Genomic DNA, 17507 nt, shown 5'->3' with positions numbered 1-17507 from the left:
AAAAACCTTTACTCCCTTTTCTGTTACTACAGGCCCTATTAAATGGTCTGCCCATCTTCTTTATAAGCTCCCTTCAAGTATTGGAAGGGCACAGTTTATATTCCAGGGCTTACTTTTCAGGTAGGGTGTGGGGTGCATGTGCATATCATTTTTCTCAGGAAATTCCTCAGTACTGCTTTGGAGAGAATGTGTGTCTCTACAGTCATTTTTTCACCAAGCTGTCATAGTCAGAATTAGCTGTTCCACAGTTGCTGTCACTTGGGAACAGCAAAGGCACTTCATTTAAGGAAGGAAGACTTGAGGATAAATCAGGACACTGCAAAGTATGCTATCTAATGGTAGTCTGCATGTAGTAGTATGCAGTAGAAGCAATTACATTTCAGAAATTTGAAAATAAGGAGAAAACTGTAATAACCTAACCAGGGAACACACAATTTGTGCTTCTGCTCAAACACTGGAGCAATTAGTTATCCACTTGTTTGATTAGAATGATGGGGAGAAAAATTACCAAACCCATTATTTTCTTTTCTTTTTTTTTTTTTTTTTTTTCCCTTCAGTTCAAAATTGAAAAAATAATAAAAGAAAAAGAAGAGCTATTAAAGGTAACTTCTGTTCTGGAAAAGGAGACAACACAACTCAGAGATCAGGTTGAACAACTGGAAAAAGAACTTAACCATGAAAAGCAGAGATATGAACAACTGCAAACAGAGCAAAAGGTTAGTTGTTTAACTGATTAAAGCCCACTTTGTAATGTCTGTATTACTGCTTTTTCAAGAACCAGTCAAACTGTGTGAAAATCAGCTATCAAAACCCCTCAGCAGTTAGTTAGATAGACATTTACACTAGAACAGGTCAGTTCCTATTAACCTCCTGCCACTATTCCTTTTATGTCATAAAGTAGCTAAAATATTTAAGGCTTTTGGTACCAGGCTTGGTAAGATAATCAATGACAACTGTTACCAGATGTTTGATATTTAACTGTGGAATTCGTAGTGGAAAGTAGTTGATAATTTAAAGTTTGCTTATATTAATTTAAAATGGAGGAAAGCTTTTCAAAAATAGTTCTCCTTAGGGAATAACTGCATAGAACACAGGCTATTGAAAATGGTAAAAATTTTTGGTATGAAAAGCAAAGATCAACAGAGAATGCTTCTGCCAAAATATGTAGAGAGTGAAAAGTAACTAGTAACTGACTTCTCTTAAAAGGTTTCAGCTCAAAGGAAAAAGAAGCATAAACCTAAAAGTCTGTTTAAAGTGTTAATTAATAGTAAAAATGTAAATGTAGCCTTAAAGCCAGCTTAATTTGGAATTCTGTATATGGCAAGGAGGAACTCTAATACTATAGAAAGGGCACCAAAACGTTGGACCTAATCTATTTTTAAGCTGCTGCTTGTTAAAAAACCCAACTTTTAGGAGAAGATTAAAAACATGTGGGAGGGAGGTGGTGACATGGACAAATTTGAAGTAATGAAACCTATATAATTTAGCTGTGGACAGCAGTTAATAGACTGTTTCTGGGTACTGGTATGTTCATGTCAACAGTCCTGTGTCATACACCTTTAATAGGAATTTGTTGAGAGAACTTGAAAATGTTAGTACTTTGTAAGTAGACTTTTGAACAGTGAATTAAATGGACTAGAGTGTTGGCTAAGGAAAAAAGAAACAATAAGATGTTGTTCAGAAAAAAAATTTTTCTATTAAAGAACAATTTTGATTTAGTATGCATGGGAGAACTAGCTTAGATCAATAAGAGAATAGAAATTCACATTTCATGGATTTGCAGATCTTAGGTTTGGTGAATAAATCTGAATGAGCTACATAGGTACTTTTCATTGTCACTTGAGGCTCTTACTTAAAAATATTTGAAAGCTAATTATCAGTTCTAACCCATGTTAGCTTTACATTTCCATTTTAGAACAATTTGTGAAATGGGATTTTGGCTGCTGTCAAGTAAGGATACAGTTAGACTGTATAGGAACAAAAATCTCTCCATACTTTCTCACATTTTACAGAGAACTTCTCTAATCCAAAATAGTTTTGCCTCTAAGATATTGGAATTTAGTAAATAGAATTTAATTTCAGGAATGTTTGAGTGGTTTTTTTCTGTGTCTTTTTTTTCTCTGCTATTGTTGTTCTGCTTTGGCCCTGTATTTTCATGAAGAGAGAATGCAGTGTGAAAAACTTCTCACTTGTTATTTATCTACAAATAGATGTCTGATCTGTAGGTGATTGAGCTCTTCACCTTGCTAAAATATGCTGGAAGTTTTCTAACTTAGGCAATTACAATTACAAAAACAAAGTCTCTAAGACTTTGATGCTGTCTTATTTTACATCTTCTATGTCCTGTTCTCTTTCACACTTTTTAAACAAGAAACATATCTGCTGAGTTAATGTGTTTATGTATATAAGCCAAATATAAATTGGGTGTTATTCCTGAAAATCAGGTGAGCATGTATTACATCTGCTAAATTGGGTGTAGTAAGTTAACTTTTTAATAATCAGAAATTTTAATGAGCAATGCTTTATATGTGACTCTCCAGCCTTGAAGATTACTTGCTCTCCTTTTTTCCTCACCCCAGTATATGAAATACAGCAGTGAATCACAGGATTGTGTAATTTGTTTTCTGGGAATACATACAGTACATTAATGCATTGATTTATAGATTCCTGAGCATCAATGACACAGCACTCAGTTGAATTTCAGTACCTGGGTTTTATTTTTCTTGTGGCTTATTTAAAAAATAGAGCAACAACCAAACACAAAAATCCAAACAAAAGAACCCCACAAAACACCCCCTCTCCAACTGATCACTAACACAGATTTTATAAAACAGGTCCTGAACACAGCCCCCAGATAATCTAATGCACTTTGTGTGATGTGGACAGTGGTTATTGGCAATAAACCTAAGCAATGCATTAACTGGGGTGTTTTTATATAAGACTAAGGTGATAATCTTTGAAGTGAGAAGTAATCAGAATGTATTTGTACTTTTTGTAACGCCAGAATCTTTACAGTTGCTTAGTGTGAACCAGGTTGTTTTGGCTTGGCTTATGGGTTTTTACCCGTATGTGGTTGTTTTAACCTTGTATTATGGGGGGCTTTTTATTTTCTTCTTTTATTTCTAGTTATATTTTTTTTATATGCATGTGAATTTTTAGTTATGCTCTACATACTTCTAATACATAAATAGATAAAAAGTGAAAGTGATAAAAACTTTTATTTTTAAAAATCTTTAACTTAGGTAAAGGTTAAACTTATTGGAATTCTACTTTAGAAATCTTCCAATATACTTCCATATTAGTCTAATGAACAACAATTAATAAAACAAAATAGCCCATATAAGAAGATATAATTTTTGTATATATGAGATGTTATTGCCTTTGCAGTTTAAAGCAGCTAGAATTGATAGAAATTTATTTTTGTTAAAGGTAAAGCTAAGTTATGTTGAACCTGTGTGCAGTCTCTTAAGAGTATACTTTTTTTTGTTTTGTTTTTGCAAATACTTCTATTGGGAAGTGCACAATATACTTCTCCTTGTGCAACAATCTCAAAAAACCCAGAGTAGTACAAAGCACTGTTTAAAAAAGCTGTAATTGCATGTTCCAAGGAAGTGGATGTGTCTGTACAGACACAAGTATTTGATCCTGGTTGAGTGCAGAACTCTTTGTGCTGTCAATGTATTGGCAGCTAATATTTACTTATTGCATTTGTATTGTGATAAGTGAGCCCTGGAGTTATGAACCCCTGGATGCATAATACTTCTCAGTCTGCTCAATTCTGAAAACCTTACTTAGTTTCTTCAGAGAAAACAATATAGGTATCTTAGCTTATGTGGTTTTTTTTCTTTTGATCAAAGTTGTAGTATATATAAGTGTACTACATAGTACTATGGTGCAGGGTAACAAATAGAAGTTGGGAAAGCTCCAAATTCCTAATATGAAAATATTCCCTTAAAAAAACGTTTTCTTAAAATCTCCTTTTTATTCATATTTATTCACATGCCTTTAGACTACTTTCTTCTTTTTGGTGTTGATTTTTATCAGTATTTAATTTTCAGAAATAGCTCATAAGTAGTTAGGGTCACTGAGAAATGCTTCTGTAGAAGCATTGCTTTCTTAAAATAGACATGACAAAGCCACAGCTAATCCCAATTAGTGCTGCCCTCCTACTCCTGATTAAATGACTTCACACCTAGTTACTCTTACAGAATTTTGGGCAGTGCAACTGGTGTCTTCTCCTTCTGCTTTTTGCCAAATTGGAGTATTTTGTAAGTGGTTGGGGAAAATATTAGGAAGAGATAAGCTGAAAGTAGATAAATTTTTAAAGAACATGGTGTGCTAAACAATCTATTCAGGTGTAATACAATCAGTGTTCCATGAAGCTTGACTATTGGGCTCTATGAGTGTTTTCAGGTATTGAAAAGATTCCCATTTTTTGAGTTTTACTAATTGGAGAGCTCCTGTGTTTGTGGCACTTGAAATTAATGGCTGCAGCAGACTACAGACTTTGGTTTCCTAAGATGCCCTTGCTGTTCAGGAGAGAAACAGTTTTGTGTTGCCTTCTTGCAAGGTAGCCGTGTCATTTCCTACCAAAATTAGGTGGAATAAATGCATTCAGGACATAAAGTCAAAATATGCTATTAGACTTCTTGAAACACTTTATCTTCTTGTAACAAGTTATTGCACTCTAAGTAACTACTTGTCCGTAAAGGCTTTCAGTTTTTCAGCTTTGGTTAATTTTTTAGTGCTTTATCACATTAATAAAAAAAGGTTTGTATTCAACACATGAATAATTCTGCAGACAATTTTTTTTTCCTGTTGTCATTGCCACCATCACAGAAAAAAAATATTTGCAAGACAAACAGCTCTGCATTAGTCAGTGTTTGCACTCACAGGGAACATGCTCTCCAGCCCCACGTTTTTAGTGTGTGCTTATGGTTTATTACCACTAAGTTGTGTTAACCCCACCCTGCCAAAGCTTGAGATGTTGTAAGATGGACAAAATCAGTCTTTCTTTCTTTCTTTTAGGTTGCTCTTTTTTTTCTTATCCAAGGCCTGCTTAATGCAATATGTAGTTGTACTGACAAAAACAGTTTAGAGAGGGTGTGAGTGGCCTTTCCTTGTCCTGCCCTCAGCATGAAAATTTCCTGCCCTCCTCTTTCAGCTTTTTGAAAAGGGCTAGGCCATAGGCTTGCTGTATTTCCAGTTAGAGAAAAACAGTATTTCTTTGCAGCAGTTTTCATGTCAGTTAAACCATTCCTACTTTTTTTCCCCCAGATGACATTAAAATAGTTCTTACTAAGTGTGAAGATTTAACTTGCTCTGTTACTACTCTTTGGGGGAATTCAGAGTAAATGCGAAATTACTGGAAATGTTTCAGAAATGTCACAATTTTTTTCTTACAACCTTCTGTTAGTATTTCAGAGTTAATTTGTGGTGATGTTCCCTGGTACCATACTTTTATTTAAGAGCATACTATATATACACCATGCAGCTCTAGCAGTATAACATGTTAAAATAGCTACGCACTATGATTATTTTGCTTAAGAAGATGGCACCCTGTACATGGTTACCAGAATTGTTTCATGTTGGTCTTAATATTTCAACTTTTCCTTTGGTTAACTTTTGTAAATTGGTACATACTCAGGGTGTTGAATAACATGATTATGCTGCTTTTAGCTGAATATATTTTGCTTTTTTAAAAATTGAAGGAAACAAAAAAAAAAAAAAGGAACAAAAGCGTAATATGTTTTTATTTAGAAAACAAAAATATAAACATTTTGAATCTTTATCTTAGGAATTATGAATATAAAATGTATGTAGCTTTGTACATAATAAGAATGCTTGCTTTTTGATCTTTGTGTTCCCAATTTTGTGTATGCTTAAACCATGCGTAAAGTCTGTGGCAGCAGTGCACTTGCCTACTGTTTTAAGATTCTGTATTACTGTACTGAAGAAGAAAAGCATGTAGTAGTCATTGTGTGTCTTTCACTGGTCATTCCTTTGATATTCTGCAACAATTCAATTTTGTGAGCACTGGTTTTGTGCTTTTGTAGAGAGCAGAGCTTGCAAAAGATGCTTTTGCAGTCATTGGTCTCCCTCTAGTGGGAAGAGGGCACTTCTGACCCGATTTCTTTAATGTCACAGTGGTGACAAGTCTTATTCCTCTGGCAGTAGTTTCTATGTTTAGCTTGAGTCAGAAGCAACAGATTTAAAGACTCCCTGTTCATCCTTTGATCTTGTGAACATTTGAATTGTGTTTCTGTTTATGATGGCATAAATTGAGGCAGAAGTGAATTTACTGACTTGATAAACTTGTTCTTTCATGCTTTTGGTAAATTTAGTTTACCATTTAATGTTTTAAAAGTGGGCTTATTCATCTGTCTGATGGGGAATTTTAATAAGGGATCCATGTAAATTCACATTCTGCTGGCAGAATTGGTTTGCTGTTTTACTTGACTGAATGCTTAATTTTTCTTTAAAGAGAAAAATTGCGACCTGAGGGTTCCTTTCAGAACTTTTGTGTCATGTGTTAATGGCAGACTCAGATTTTGCACTGGCTGCAATGGTGCTTGTGTTGACTTCATCATTTATACTCAGAGATGCTTTAAACAGAGTGTGATGTCAGACAAGTCTTTCACATGATTCTTTTGGAGCTGCTGTGATGTCAGTGGGATAAAAAAAAGGCTCCTGCAGACAATTGATCTAAGCCCTCTAAATTCTCTGTAGGATATCAGGTATAATGGTTCCTCTGACATTAAATTGCATCCAGATAAACCAATCCAGCTGAAAGGTAGTGCTGTGGTTTTTTGTGTTTGTTTGTGTGCTTTTTGGTTTTGTTTTTTTTTTTTAAATTTTTGTTTTTAAAGAGATTGCCTTGTGTTTAGTGATTTGACCTCTTCAATGTGAGCTGCATAGCTCATTTTTAACTTTTCACCCTTCTTCATTGCAGTGTATGCATTCTCTAAAAAGTAAAAAGAAGGCTGCAGATACTAGCCATTAATCAAAGGTGCATACTTCAGGTGTGGTGTGACTTTGGAAAAGGTTGGTAGGGAGTCCTATATATTATGGAAAGGGAAGTTGAACCATAAAAAACCATGCTGACCATGGCCATACTGCAAGTTGTCACCTCTGGAAATAGTCTTGGATTGTATTTTTCAAGTATTTTATTCTGTCTGCTGGATCTCTCTCTACTTTCAATATGTTTGAAAAATGTGTTGTATGTGCTGATCATAGGGATGTCTGTACCATTCCATTAACCAGACTGTGGTCAACAATGTTTTACTGCTGTTGTAAAAATTCATTAACAGTAAGAAATAAGTAGGGAAAGCATGCTATTCTTCATTGTTTAATGTGTGGATTTTTGCTGTGATTTTCTCTTATAAAAATGGGAATTTAGAAACCTTATGGCCATTTCATTCTCAAATGAAAGATTATTAGTCCTTTTTGCAGTGGGAATTTATTTATTAAATGGATTTTAAACATGTTTCAAGGATGACCTCAGACATGATCTTTGTATATCCTTTAGGTAGAGCTTATAATAGCTTTATGAGGTCAGAATTGCATGGAATTACAATAAAATTATTTTTAAAATAATCAGTCTTAAATCTTCTGCCATTTTAGAATAGCAGTAAAGGTTTTGAAACACCCATATTTCTTCATCAAGATTTTCAAAGTGGAATTTTGACTCGAGGAAAATTTACTTGACAGCTCATTGAATTTTTGTTGTTTCATTTTGCTAATGAGACTCCTAGTGGTTACAGGAAATTTTTGTTTTGATAACTTCTTTTGCAGCAGTAAAGCTGATTTGAGTAATTTCTGGTTGCTTACTCCTGACCCTTGTGGTGCAGTTTGATTCCCACTTCCACCCTTATGGCTGTTGCAAGTCTAGGGAAAGAGATGGAGGAGCTGCATTTGTAACTAGATTAAAAATTGAATTATAGGGCATTTTTAAACCAGTTCATTAAAATAATTCATGCACATGCTCTGTTTTTTTTATTCCTCTGTTAAGAAGGTGGAAGAAAATGTATAATACTGGTAGATGTATCAGATAAGATAAATGATAAAGCAATGATTACAGAAAGTAATTATCTTTTTTGTAAGAGGGGTTGTACATTTAGTTCCCCTTCAGACTCCTTCTAACCACAGTTGACTTTAGCTGTAAAATAGTGTAAGAGCACTAATTTTAAATTTTACAGGCTCTGAAACCACTGTAACCAATGTATGGGACTAGGGATTGCTGCATCTAAATTCAATTACTAAGAATTCTGTAAAATAACAAGTCGTCTCTAAAAATGAATTCTTTTTTTTTTTTTTTCTTTAAAAACTGTAGGCTTTAGTTGTATCTAAACAAGTTTATTAGGTGAGAATCTGTTAAGTATGGAACTTTTACATTTTAGTGCCATGTCCCTTTAGAATAACTAGCAAAGCAGCATCAATTGTAATGCTGTTTGTGGAGAGAATTTTTTTCAGGCTATTAATTCCTTTTAATATATGTTACCTTTGGCAGCCTGTTTGAACTGTTTGTACAGTTTGTATATATAATGTATCAGATTAAATTCTTTTGAAGGCACTTGGGTTACAACAGTTACAGTTATACCAAAGTGGTGTTTAGAGAAAACACAGATATGCATTGAAATAGACTTTTTACTATACTAGGCTTTCAAAACGGGCAGGTAATTAGTCTCCACTGCACTAGGGGAGGACAAGCAGTTATAGAGTGTGTTGTTGCTGCTGGTTATATAGCAAGTTTTACTTGGAATACTGACTTTAATTAAAATATCCTGCCCTCATTACACCAAGTGCATATGTTTTTGGTTGCAAGAAACAGATAGCTCTTCAAAAATAAAGACCTTATGAAAGTTGTGGATCATCTTCTCCAATGGTGTTTTTTTACAAAAAAGATATCACATTCCTGATCTCTTGAAATTATTTTTTCAATTAAGAAAGCTGTTTAGAGTTTAAATAGCTGTAATATATTAGTCCTCTTCTTTTATGCAGCATATATAACAAAAATAAAAATTGCATGGTGATTTAGTTTGTAGCACGTGAGTGAGTCATCAGATACGTTTGCCACTCCTCAATTCACTACTGCCTACTCCTCAACCTTGCCCCCCAGAAAAAAAATCATAATTCTTAAACTTCTGTTTGGTTGCTTGTAAAAGTGGGGCTTAATTATACTTGTGAACAGTGTATCTTGACAATTAATGACTAAAACCAGTCCTCATTATATTTTATTGTACTTAAAACAATGTTTGTTAGGTTGGAATTTGGCCAGTAGGGGTTCTTCATAAAGTCTGGCTGATGTGTTTCTCTTGATGTAACAGTACATCAACTTGTTATTTCAGGGCATTGGGCTTTGTTTAAAAATGAATAGATGAAGTAGTGCTTTAATCTTCCAAATCTAGAGCAGAAAGACATCTTGTGCTTTAGTATCTACACAAACACTCCTAAGTCATGCTGTAGTTAGGTATGCTGGTCAGTCTGTCTTGACCTTGTTTTACACTTTGGTTCATATCACTGTCATGGTTGTTAATAAACTGAGCTTTATCATACTTTGATATCAGAAGAAGGTGGCATATTATCTCAGTATGTATGATCTACTTTTATGTTATGTATTAATTTTTTTCAAGAAAATAGTTATATTGAAAAAAAAAAATGCAGGCTTATTTAAGATAGCCTGACTAAATGGCTGTTTTGCTGCAGCAGAGATCACATTCAGCTGTCTACTGCCTTAGAACAGTATGGACATCACTGTAGTTAGATAATGAATGCAGTACTTAGAGTGGTTTCCCATCTTGTATTTGTCAGTTTTATGATAAAGCAGTATGTTTTGGGTATTGTCAGCATCCTCTGTCTCAGCTTCCATAAATCCCACAATGGTTGCATGAGCTTCCTTGAGCTATGTGAGGCCTTCTATATGTTCTAGTTAGGAGAATGTCACGTAGTAACCAGCTCTAAATCAGAATTTTGTTTTGTTTTGCCATTTGCCTGCTCTGGTCTTTACTGTGGCTTGCTGCTGTGGTCTAACTGTCTGGAAAATGCAAGCTCTTCTTTCTACATAAAAGCAAGTAAAAAGAGAAATAAAAAATCTTTGTTTTCTGAGCTAGACAGTCAGTGGTTTGTTTGCCTAAAGGAAATAGGCAAAAGATAGGAAATACTGTATTTATACTGCACTCTAAAGTCTTTGGTAGGCTCTGAGTAACTGAATGCTTGTGCCCAAACCAACTCCCTATTGAACCCTTATTAATATATGAACTGTGCACAGCAATATTCAATACATTTTTATTTATGTATACTTGAAATGGGCTTGTTATACATTTTAAGGAAAAGAAGAAATCTGATGGCCATATTTTGGCATTAATTCAAATAGCGTGTTTTACTTCTGAAGAATCACGTTCTAAAATGGCATCTATTTGCAATTTTTTTGAAAGGATAATATTCAGACATCAGAAGCTTTTAAAAGGGAAAATAATGATTTGAAGAAGAAGCATGATGAGGTTGCTTCAAAAGTTCTCCAGCTTGAAGAAGATATCATGACGGTTACTCAGAAAGCCATTGCGAAAGAAACTGAGTTAGACAGGTATTGTCTTTTGTTTCTTACCTTCCTTATTTTACTTCTTTTCCCCCATATTTTTTTTTTTAATACTAACAATTTTTATTATATGCATGGATTTTCTGTTCTCATAGTTCTGTACCATATTTTTTCAATGTTTTAGTCTGAAGGACAAATTGAAGAAAGTGATGCTTGAGAAGGAGCAACTTGAATGTGTGTTAAAGACAGAAAAGGATGAAAAAGAACTTTATAAGGTAACTTTATTACTTGTACTTGCATACACTGGAATGAAGTGGTTTGAAATAAAGGTAATAATGTTTTATGGAGAAGTCTAATAAATTGAATTTGTTAAGGAAAAAAGGAAATTAGTGACTTCTGTGAACATATCTTTAAGATAGTTATAGATGTTCTCATATAAAAATGCATGAGGAAAACAGCATCTGAATTCAACCATGGTATAAAAAGGTCTCTAAGAAGGAGAATAAATCACCAATTAGTTAAATCTCAGACATAGTAACAAAAAATAATAGGTTCTAGTGAGAAAATTCTTTAGTTATACAGTGCATCACCCAGTAGCTATTCATTTTTAACACATTTTTTCATGACTGAAATACTTCTTAGTCATTTAAATTCTTTCTCTAGACTTTGTTTTGTTAATCCCTGTTCTTGAGCCTTGTGTATAACACTGAGAAGCTTTAGTAGGTTCTCTACTGCATTGGTTTTTACTAGCATGGCTGATTTCTTTTGCTGGTATTGAAAGACACCCATATATATAGAATAAAATACACTGCCACCCTCCCTCCCCCCAAAGCAGAAAAGACTTTATATGCTAAAATAATGAAATCCTTAGGTTGTGTGAAACAGATCAAGTGTCTTTAAAATATGATTTCATTCCTAGATTATAAAATCTCAAAGCCTCTTTTATAAGCATGGAATTCCTTGGTAAATAACACAAATCTTCTGGTCTGAGTGGAAAACACTTGTGTGCAGGATCTATTTTGCATTATTGTAGGCAGAGTTGTTAAAAGTAGTTTGCTGTCATTGAAAATGAATATTCCTGATGTAGACCTGTTTGCTTAGGTGGCTGTGGGCAGTTTCTACTGGAAGTTTAATTTCTCTTTAGTTTTCTTCAAGTCATTTCTCTTTTGCTTGTCCTTAGTTGTCCAGCATTTATGTAGAGATGAGTGAGTCCTGAATAACTTAATTTGATGTGGGGAGAAATTAGGGCTTTAACTTCTAGCTGTAGAGTGGAGCTGTTGTTAGGTGATCATACTGAAAGAATTCCAGCCAGAAAGTTTGAGCTGGAGGACAGTGATTATATCAAATGTTTAATTTTTCTCTTTAACAGTTCTAATCTGCCTCAAGTTAAAATAAATTAGAATTCAGTGAGCACATAAATAGGTATACAGTAGTTCTCCTAACATGGAAGAAGTTTGACATGTTTTAGCATCATTGCAGATACACTTGAAGAATACAGAAATAGAAAACACCAAACTAGTAAAAGAAATCCAGACGTTTAAGAATTTGGATGCAAACAAAGAAAACATGATATCGTATTATAAAGAGGAGGTTGGCAGATTACAGCTATTAATAGCTGAAAAAGAAAATATGAAGAAAGCTTTTTTGCACTCCTCATCAAACAAGGTAAGCAGTACTAAATGTAATTGGCCTCATATGAATAAACATATCTAATGTTCATGTGCTTTACAAGAGAAAGGAAGAAGTTGAAGAAATCACCAGGGTATAGGCTGAGACATGAGGATTCTGATCTCTGCAGATGTAGAAAATGGTGAAAAGGCTGAAATCTGTTCTAGTTTTGCACCTTTTGAACTTGTTGAGGTCTCATGTGATGAACTGAGGTTAATTGTGTGTGAAAAGGTAATTTTTGAGTTCAGTAAAAGCAGTGTGCTCTTGTGTTGCTTTTAGCTTCATGAAAAAGGAAAGGAGAAAAAAAGGAAAAAGTTCGTAATGTAGCTGTGTTGAGACTCTAGAGGATGATGGAGAAGAAAAGAGGAGACATGGAATGATTGTTGAAGGACTTGTTGAGTGAATGGTACAAGCTGCAGTGCTGAGTGAGAACTCAGCAAAGAGTTCAAAGGAAGAGATGCCTTACTGTGCCCTGTGGCAGCACTGTGGTTAGCAAGCAGTGTGGTGTCACAGAGAGTGAAATTGCTGAAGAACTCATATTTCTGCTGTCCATGGTCCACAAGGGGTTACTTCAGGCTAGTTCTAGTTAGGTGCTGTAGATGACTGTACTGGGTTTGTGTAGGTTTTGGTAGTGGAGTGGCTTCTGTGAGAAGCTTCCCATGAGAGCCAATACCAGCCAATGCCTGCAGGCTCCAAGATGGATCCACCACTGTCCAAGGCTGAGCCTGTGTGTGAAAATGGTAGCACCTCTGGAATAACAGATTAAAGAAGGGTAGGGGAGAGGGAGAAACTGTGTGATAGGAATTGCAGCTGAAGAGAAGAGGGAGAACATGAGAGAATGAACTCTGCAGGCATCAGCGTCAGTGAAGGAGGGAAGAAGGTTCCAGGTACTGGAGCAGGGATTCATCTGCAGCCCATGGTGAAGACCCTGGTGAGACAGGCTGCCTCCTGCAGCCTGTGGAGGACCCCATGCTGGAGAAGATGATGTGCTTGGAGGAAGCTGTGACTCTGTGGGAAGCCTGCACTGAAGCAGGTTTGCTGGCAGGACCTGTGCCCCACAGGGGGTGTGTGCTGGAGCTGTTTGTTATTGAAGGACTGCAGCCCCATGGATGGGATCCTACACTGGAACAGTTCATGCAGAACTACAGCCTGTGGGAAGGATATGTGTTGAAGTTTATAGAGGAGTGTCTCCCATGGGAGGGACCCCACACTGGAGCAGAGAGGGAGAGTGAGGAGTTCTCCCCTTGAGGAGGAAGGAGCAGAAAAGACAACGTGTGATATGAACTGACTGCAGCCTCCATTCCCCTCCTGGCTGTGCTGCTGGAGGAGAGGAGACAGAGAATTTGGGAGTGAAATTGAATCTGAAAAGAGGAGTTGGGGTCTGGATATTAAGATTTGGTTTTATTTCTCATTGTCCTATTCTTTTTTGACTGCTAATAAATTAGATTAATTTTCCCCCCTAGCTGAGTCTGTTTTTGCCCATGACAGTAATTGCTAAGTGATCTTTCCCTGTCATCATCACAACCCACAAGCCTTTTGTTATATTCTCCCCCTTGTCCAGCTGAAGAGGGGAATGGTAGAGTGGCTTTGGTGGGCACCTGGCATCCAACCAGGGTAAACCCACAAGAGATTAACCATTAGGTGTTTTTGCCTGATGTACATCATCCTGTTCCATTTCATCCGAAAGGAATGCAGCTTCTGTGCCCTGATATTGTTCTGTGATCTGCAGTGTGATAGGCAATAATGAAATTGACTGGGAGTTTTGCTTCACAAATGTTCTCTTGATCCAAATTAGAGAGTCACTTTAGACATAGCCTTTGAGGCCAGCATGGAAAAGTCAGATTATGCAGGCATCTTTTTTGTACATCTTGCCAATCTTCTTGCAGAAAAGCAACTTGGATCTCAAAAGACTAGAAATTGTTTTAAAGTAATATGAGTTATGAATATAGTATTTAAGTGGAAAAGTAGAGCTGTTGAGGAGGGACATAGAGTTTCAGAAGGGCATACTGTCTTGCTTTGAGTTACATCTTATTTTAGTCTGTTTTCTGCTGTTTTGTTTCCGAACATGTTGAATTTTGAAGGGAGTGGATATGTGTCAGTACTGTAGCAGCCAAACGTTTATGTCATTTATTCATCTTACAGGGTTTCTGATGTTTCCGGTGGGATCATTATTAGTTTTATCTTGCCCTGTGATACCTGAAATACTTGCTGGAATACTTTATCAATGTATCATGTGCTGTAAAAATAGCTAGAAAACAAGACTTCAGGGCATTTGCTTGTCTATCCATCTTCATAAATAGTTACAAAATGTGTTAGTATTCCTCTGGACTTAAATGATATTAGAAAAATTAACAAATAATGGACTAGAGATAGCTGAATTTATATCTGGACTCAGGAATAAGAGATGATTATGCCATCAGGGAGCCCAGAGACAGTAACTTTTTTGTACAGTCACTTCTTTTTAAAAAAAACCAAACACTTAAATTTTTTTTTTTTCTAATCCTGGCCTTCTCTGAGGAGTGAGGGGCTGATAGTTCAGCTTGGTCAGTTGGCTCTTGGGCTGCCCTGTATGCTTAGTGCTACATGCTGTAGCTTGCTCTTCATTACTGTTTGTTCTCTCTCCCCTCTGGAAAGCTTGTTGTGCAAGAGCTTTGGAAACATAGCTGTGAGAAAAACATCCCAAAGCTGCTTTACAGAGTTTTACATTAACCAGTTGTAGGAACTGAAAAAACCTCTTGCTCTGTTGCTACCTTGTGCTTCTGTGGGATGAACTTTGCTTTTGATGCTGGAGTTCTACAGTGGTAAGAACAGAGATGTAAAAAACAGACTTTGTTTGGTCCTACGTTTAAAACTGAAACTGAAATTCCAACAAAACTCCAGAATTGAAACTTCTATTTTTTGGTGAAATAAATTTGCACATCATTGCTGGCAAGGACAACAAGTGGGGAAAATAGTACTTGTGTACTGACTTCTTGATTTAGTAGTTTTGCTAAAGCCACCAGGAAAACCTCTTTTTTCTTTCAGATGTTTCTAATCCCTATACCAACCTTTATTTAAGCTTTGAATTTAAAAAATGCTGAATTCTCTTCCATCTCTTCTCTTTCCTAGGATGAGGCAAGTATTTTGAAAGAGCAGCTTCGGAAAGCTGAAGATCAGATTCAGGCTAGCAAACAAGAAGCTGTTCTAATGTCGAAAGAGCTGAGTGATGCAGTGAATGTGCGGGATAAGACAATGGCAGATCTTCACAGCGCACGTCTGGAAAATGAAAAATTCAAAAAGCAGCTTGCCGAAGCTTTAGCTGAACTCAAAAAAATCACAGCTTTGAAAAATGAACAGGTAAATTGTCAGTACTTAGTGTTGAAGTTTATCTGTAATTATAAAATCTTTCCTGTAGATTTACTAAAGATGGGGAATAAAATAGGTTTCTGGATGATTAATGCAAATAATTACCAAAATCTCTTTCAGCATTCAATATAGTACCTTAAATCAAGTGCATTTTAGCTGATTTAGAAGTTTGGTCAGTAAGAAGGTTTCTGCTATTACTCACACCCACATTATTTTCGCAGAATAATGCAGTATTTATTTATGTTATTTTATTTTATTTGAGTCCTCTCACTGTCTTAATTCTGTTAAGTGAGCCACATTAGCACTAAAATTCCATTCAAATAAGAAAATGTATTGGTAAGAACTTGGGTTGTTTTATAGTATTCTTTTCTCATTGATAGATTCTCTGAATTCTTATGAGTCCTTCCAATATTTGTGATCAAAGTTAATTTGCTTTAAGTACTTACAAGTATAAAAATATTAGTGTAATGGAAAATGTCTTTACTTTAGACTTGAATAAAATAGTCTTGAATAAAAATATAGTGAGCTATATATGTTGCATGTTTCAGCATTTTGATTAAAGTGAGCTCTATCAAGGATCTTGGTGACTGCAGCTGTATTGCATTTATTTTCTACCAAGATTACTGTAGTGGTATAACTGTTCAAAGAAAATACTTTGAGCTGAACAAAAAATAGTACTGTAATATTACAACACTTAAAAGAATTACTATATTTAAAATGTCAAAGAATGGCATGTTTTTTTTCCTAAGAGTCTCAGTTGTATACGATGTGTGTTGAAATGTATCATGAAGGAAGTAGCAAATATCTGAATGCCTCAAGTTACCAGAAAATACCTGAGCATGGCCTGTGTGTAGTTGTCAGATGTGATTTGTATAGCTCGTATATCAGTGTTGTGGCTCAATGGAACCACTCCTAGGTGGAGTAGAAATCCATTGAGTGTGAGGGAATAGCTATGGGCTGTGCACTTTTGCTATGTGGCTGTATTTCTCTGTAGGATAGCTGGAACAGCCCCTGGAAGGTGTTCAGGCTTTTTCTATACATTCAGACTTTAGGTATACATTTATGAGCCCATGAAATAAGAACCTCCTTTACCTCCTTCTGGTATTACAGCAGTACCTGTTTATGTCCCTCAGTGTGTCCTGCTTGGAATGAAGTTCTGGACATATTCTGCCTTTCTCTGTGCTCTACTGCTTGTGCTATTCTTTTCTTTCCCACAAAGAAAATGGAGGCTTCAGTACTTTCTTGGAGTATTATGCTTTTTTAATTAAAAAAAGACATTTTGGGAAATAGTGGTATTTGAACAAAAGGAGGAATAGTTTCTATTTTTTTTTATTTTTTATTTTAAGGAAGCTTCAAACGCAGTGGAGCAGGAACTGCGCAGAGAAGTTGAGGATCTGAAGCTTCGTCTACAAATGGCTGCTGACCATTACAAGGAAAAATTCAAAGAATGTCAAAAACTTCAAAAACAAGTAAACAAGTTTACAGAACAGGCAGTAAGTAGAATGGGATAAATTGCACTTGTTTTTTTGGTAACATTTCAACAACAATTTATTTTCCTTCTATGAATACTAATGCCTTTAAAAAGGATTAAAATGTCTGGTAAGTAATGACTCTTTACCATTTTCCTTCCATTACTTCTGTGATTCTTTTAGGTAGTTGTCCAAACCAAGCATAGAATTTGTAGTAGGTAGTATAGAAGCCTAGTAGAGCTTGGATGAACCTATAAGCATTACACTGTTCAAGGAAGAATTTTAGAAACTGAAGCTGGGAAAATCTGTAATTACTGCCTCTATCCAATACCACCACAAAAAAGCCCAACAAAAAACCTGAAGCCCAAAAGTGGGGGAAATAGAGAACTTGAAGTAGGATTTAAAAGTCAAGTAGGGAAGAATTCTTCACAACACAGTATGGAGTTGTATTCCATATGTATTTTGTTATCTTATCACTCTTCCAAGATCTG

The 17507-nt window shown here is 35.5% G+C and overlaps 1 protein-coding gene across 9 annotated transcripts in view; it reads left to right on the top strand.

Annotated features, from left to right (window-relative positions):
• Positions 1-17507, top strand: part of TAX1BP1 (Tax1 binding protein 1) — a 55776-nt gene that overhangs the window by 22328 nt on the left and 15941 nt on the right. For 4 of the 9 annotated variants that reach the window (XM_079302728.1, XM_079302729.1, XM_079302732.1 and 1 more), the window contains exons 5-10: positions 558-716; positions 10434-10582; positions 10719-10809; positions 12014-12199; positions 15311-15538; positions 16894-17040. In XM_079302728.1, coding sequence (XP_079158854.1) covers positions 558-716; positions 10434-10582; positions 10719-10809; positions 12014-12199; positions 15311-15538; positions 16894-17040 — 960 coding nt within the window. The remainder of the gene's footprint in view (positions 1-557; positions 717-10433; positions 10583-10718; positions 10810-12013; positions 12200-15310; positions 15539-16893; positions 17041-17507) is intronic. The other 5 variants (XM_079302731.1, XM_079302734.1, XM_079302733.1 and 2 more) reach the window with 2 other exon arrangements.

Source organism: Erithacus rubecula, assembly GCF_903797595.1.
Source record: "Erithacus rubecula genome assembly, chromosome: 3".
Classification (NCBI taxonomy): domain Eukaryota; kingdom Metazoa; phylum Chordata; class Aves; order Passeriformes; family Muscicapidae; genus Erithacus; species Erithacus rubecula.
The sequence above is the reverse complement of the archived record's forward strand: the minus strand, read 5'-3'. Positions and strand labels throughout refer to the sequence as shown.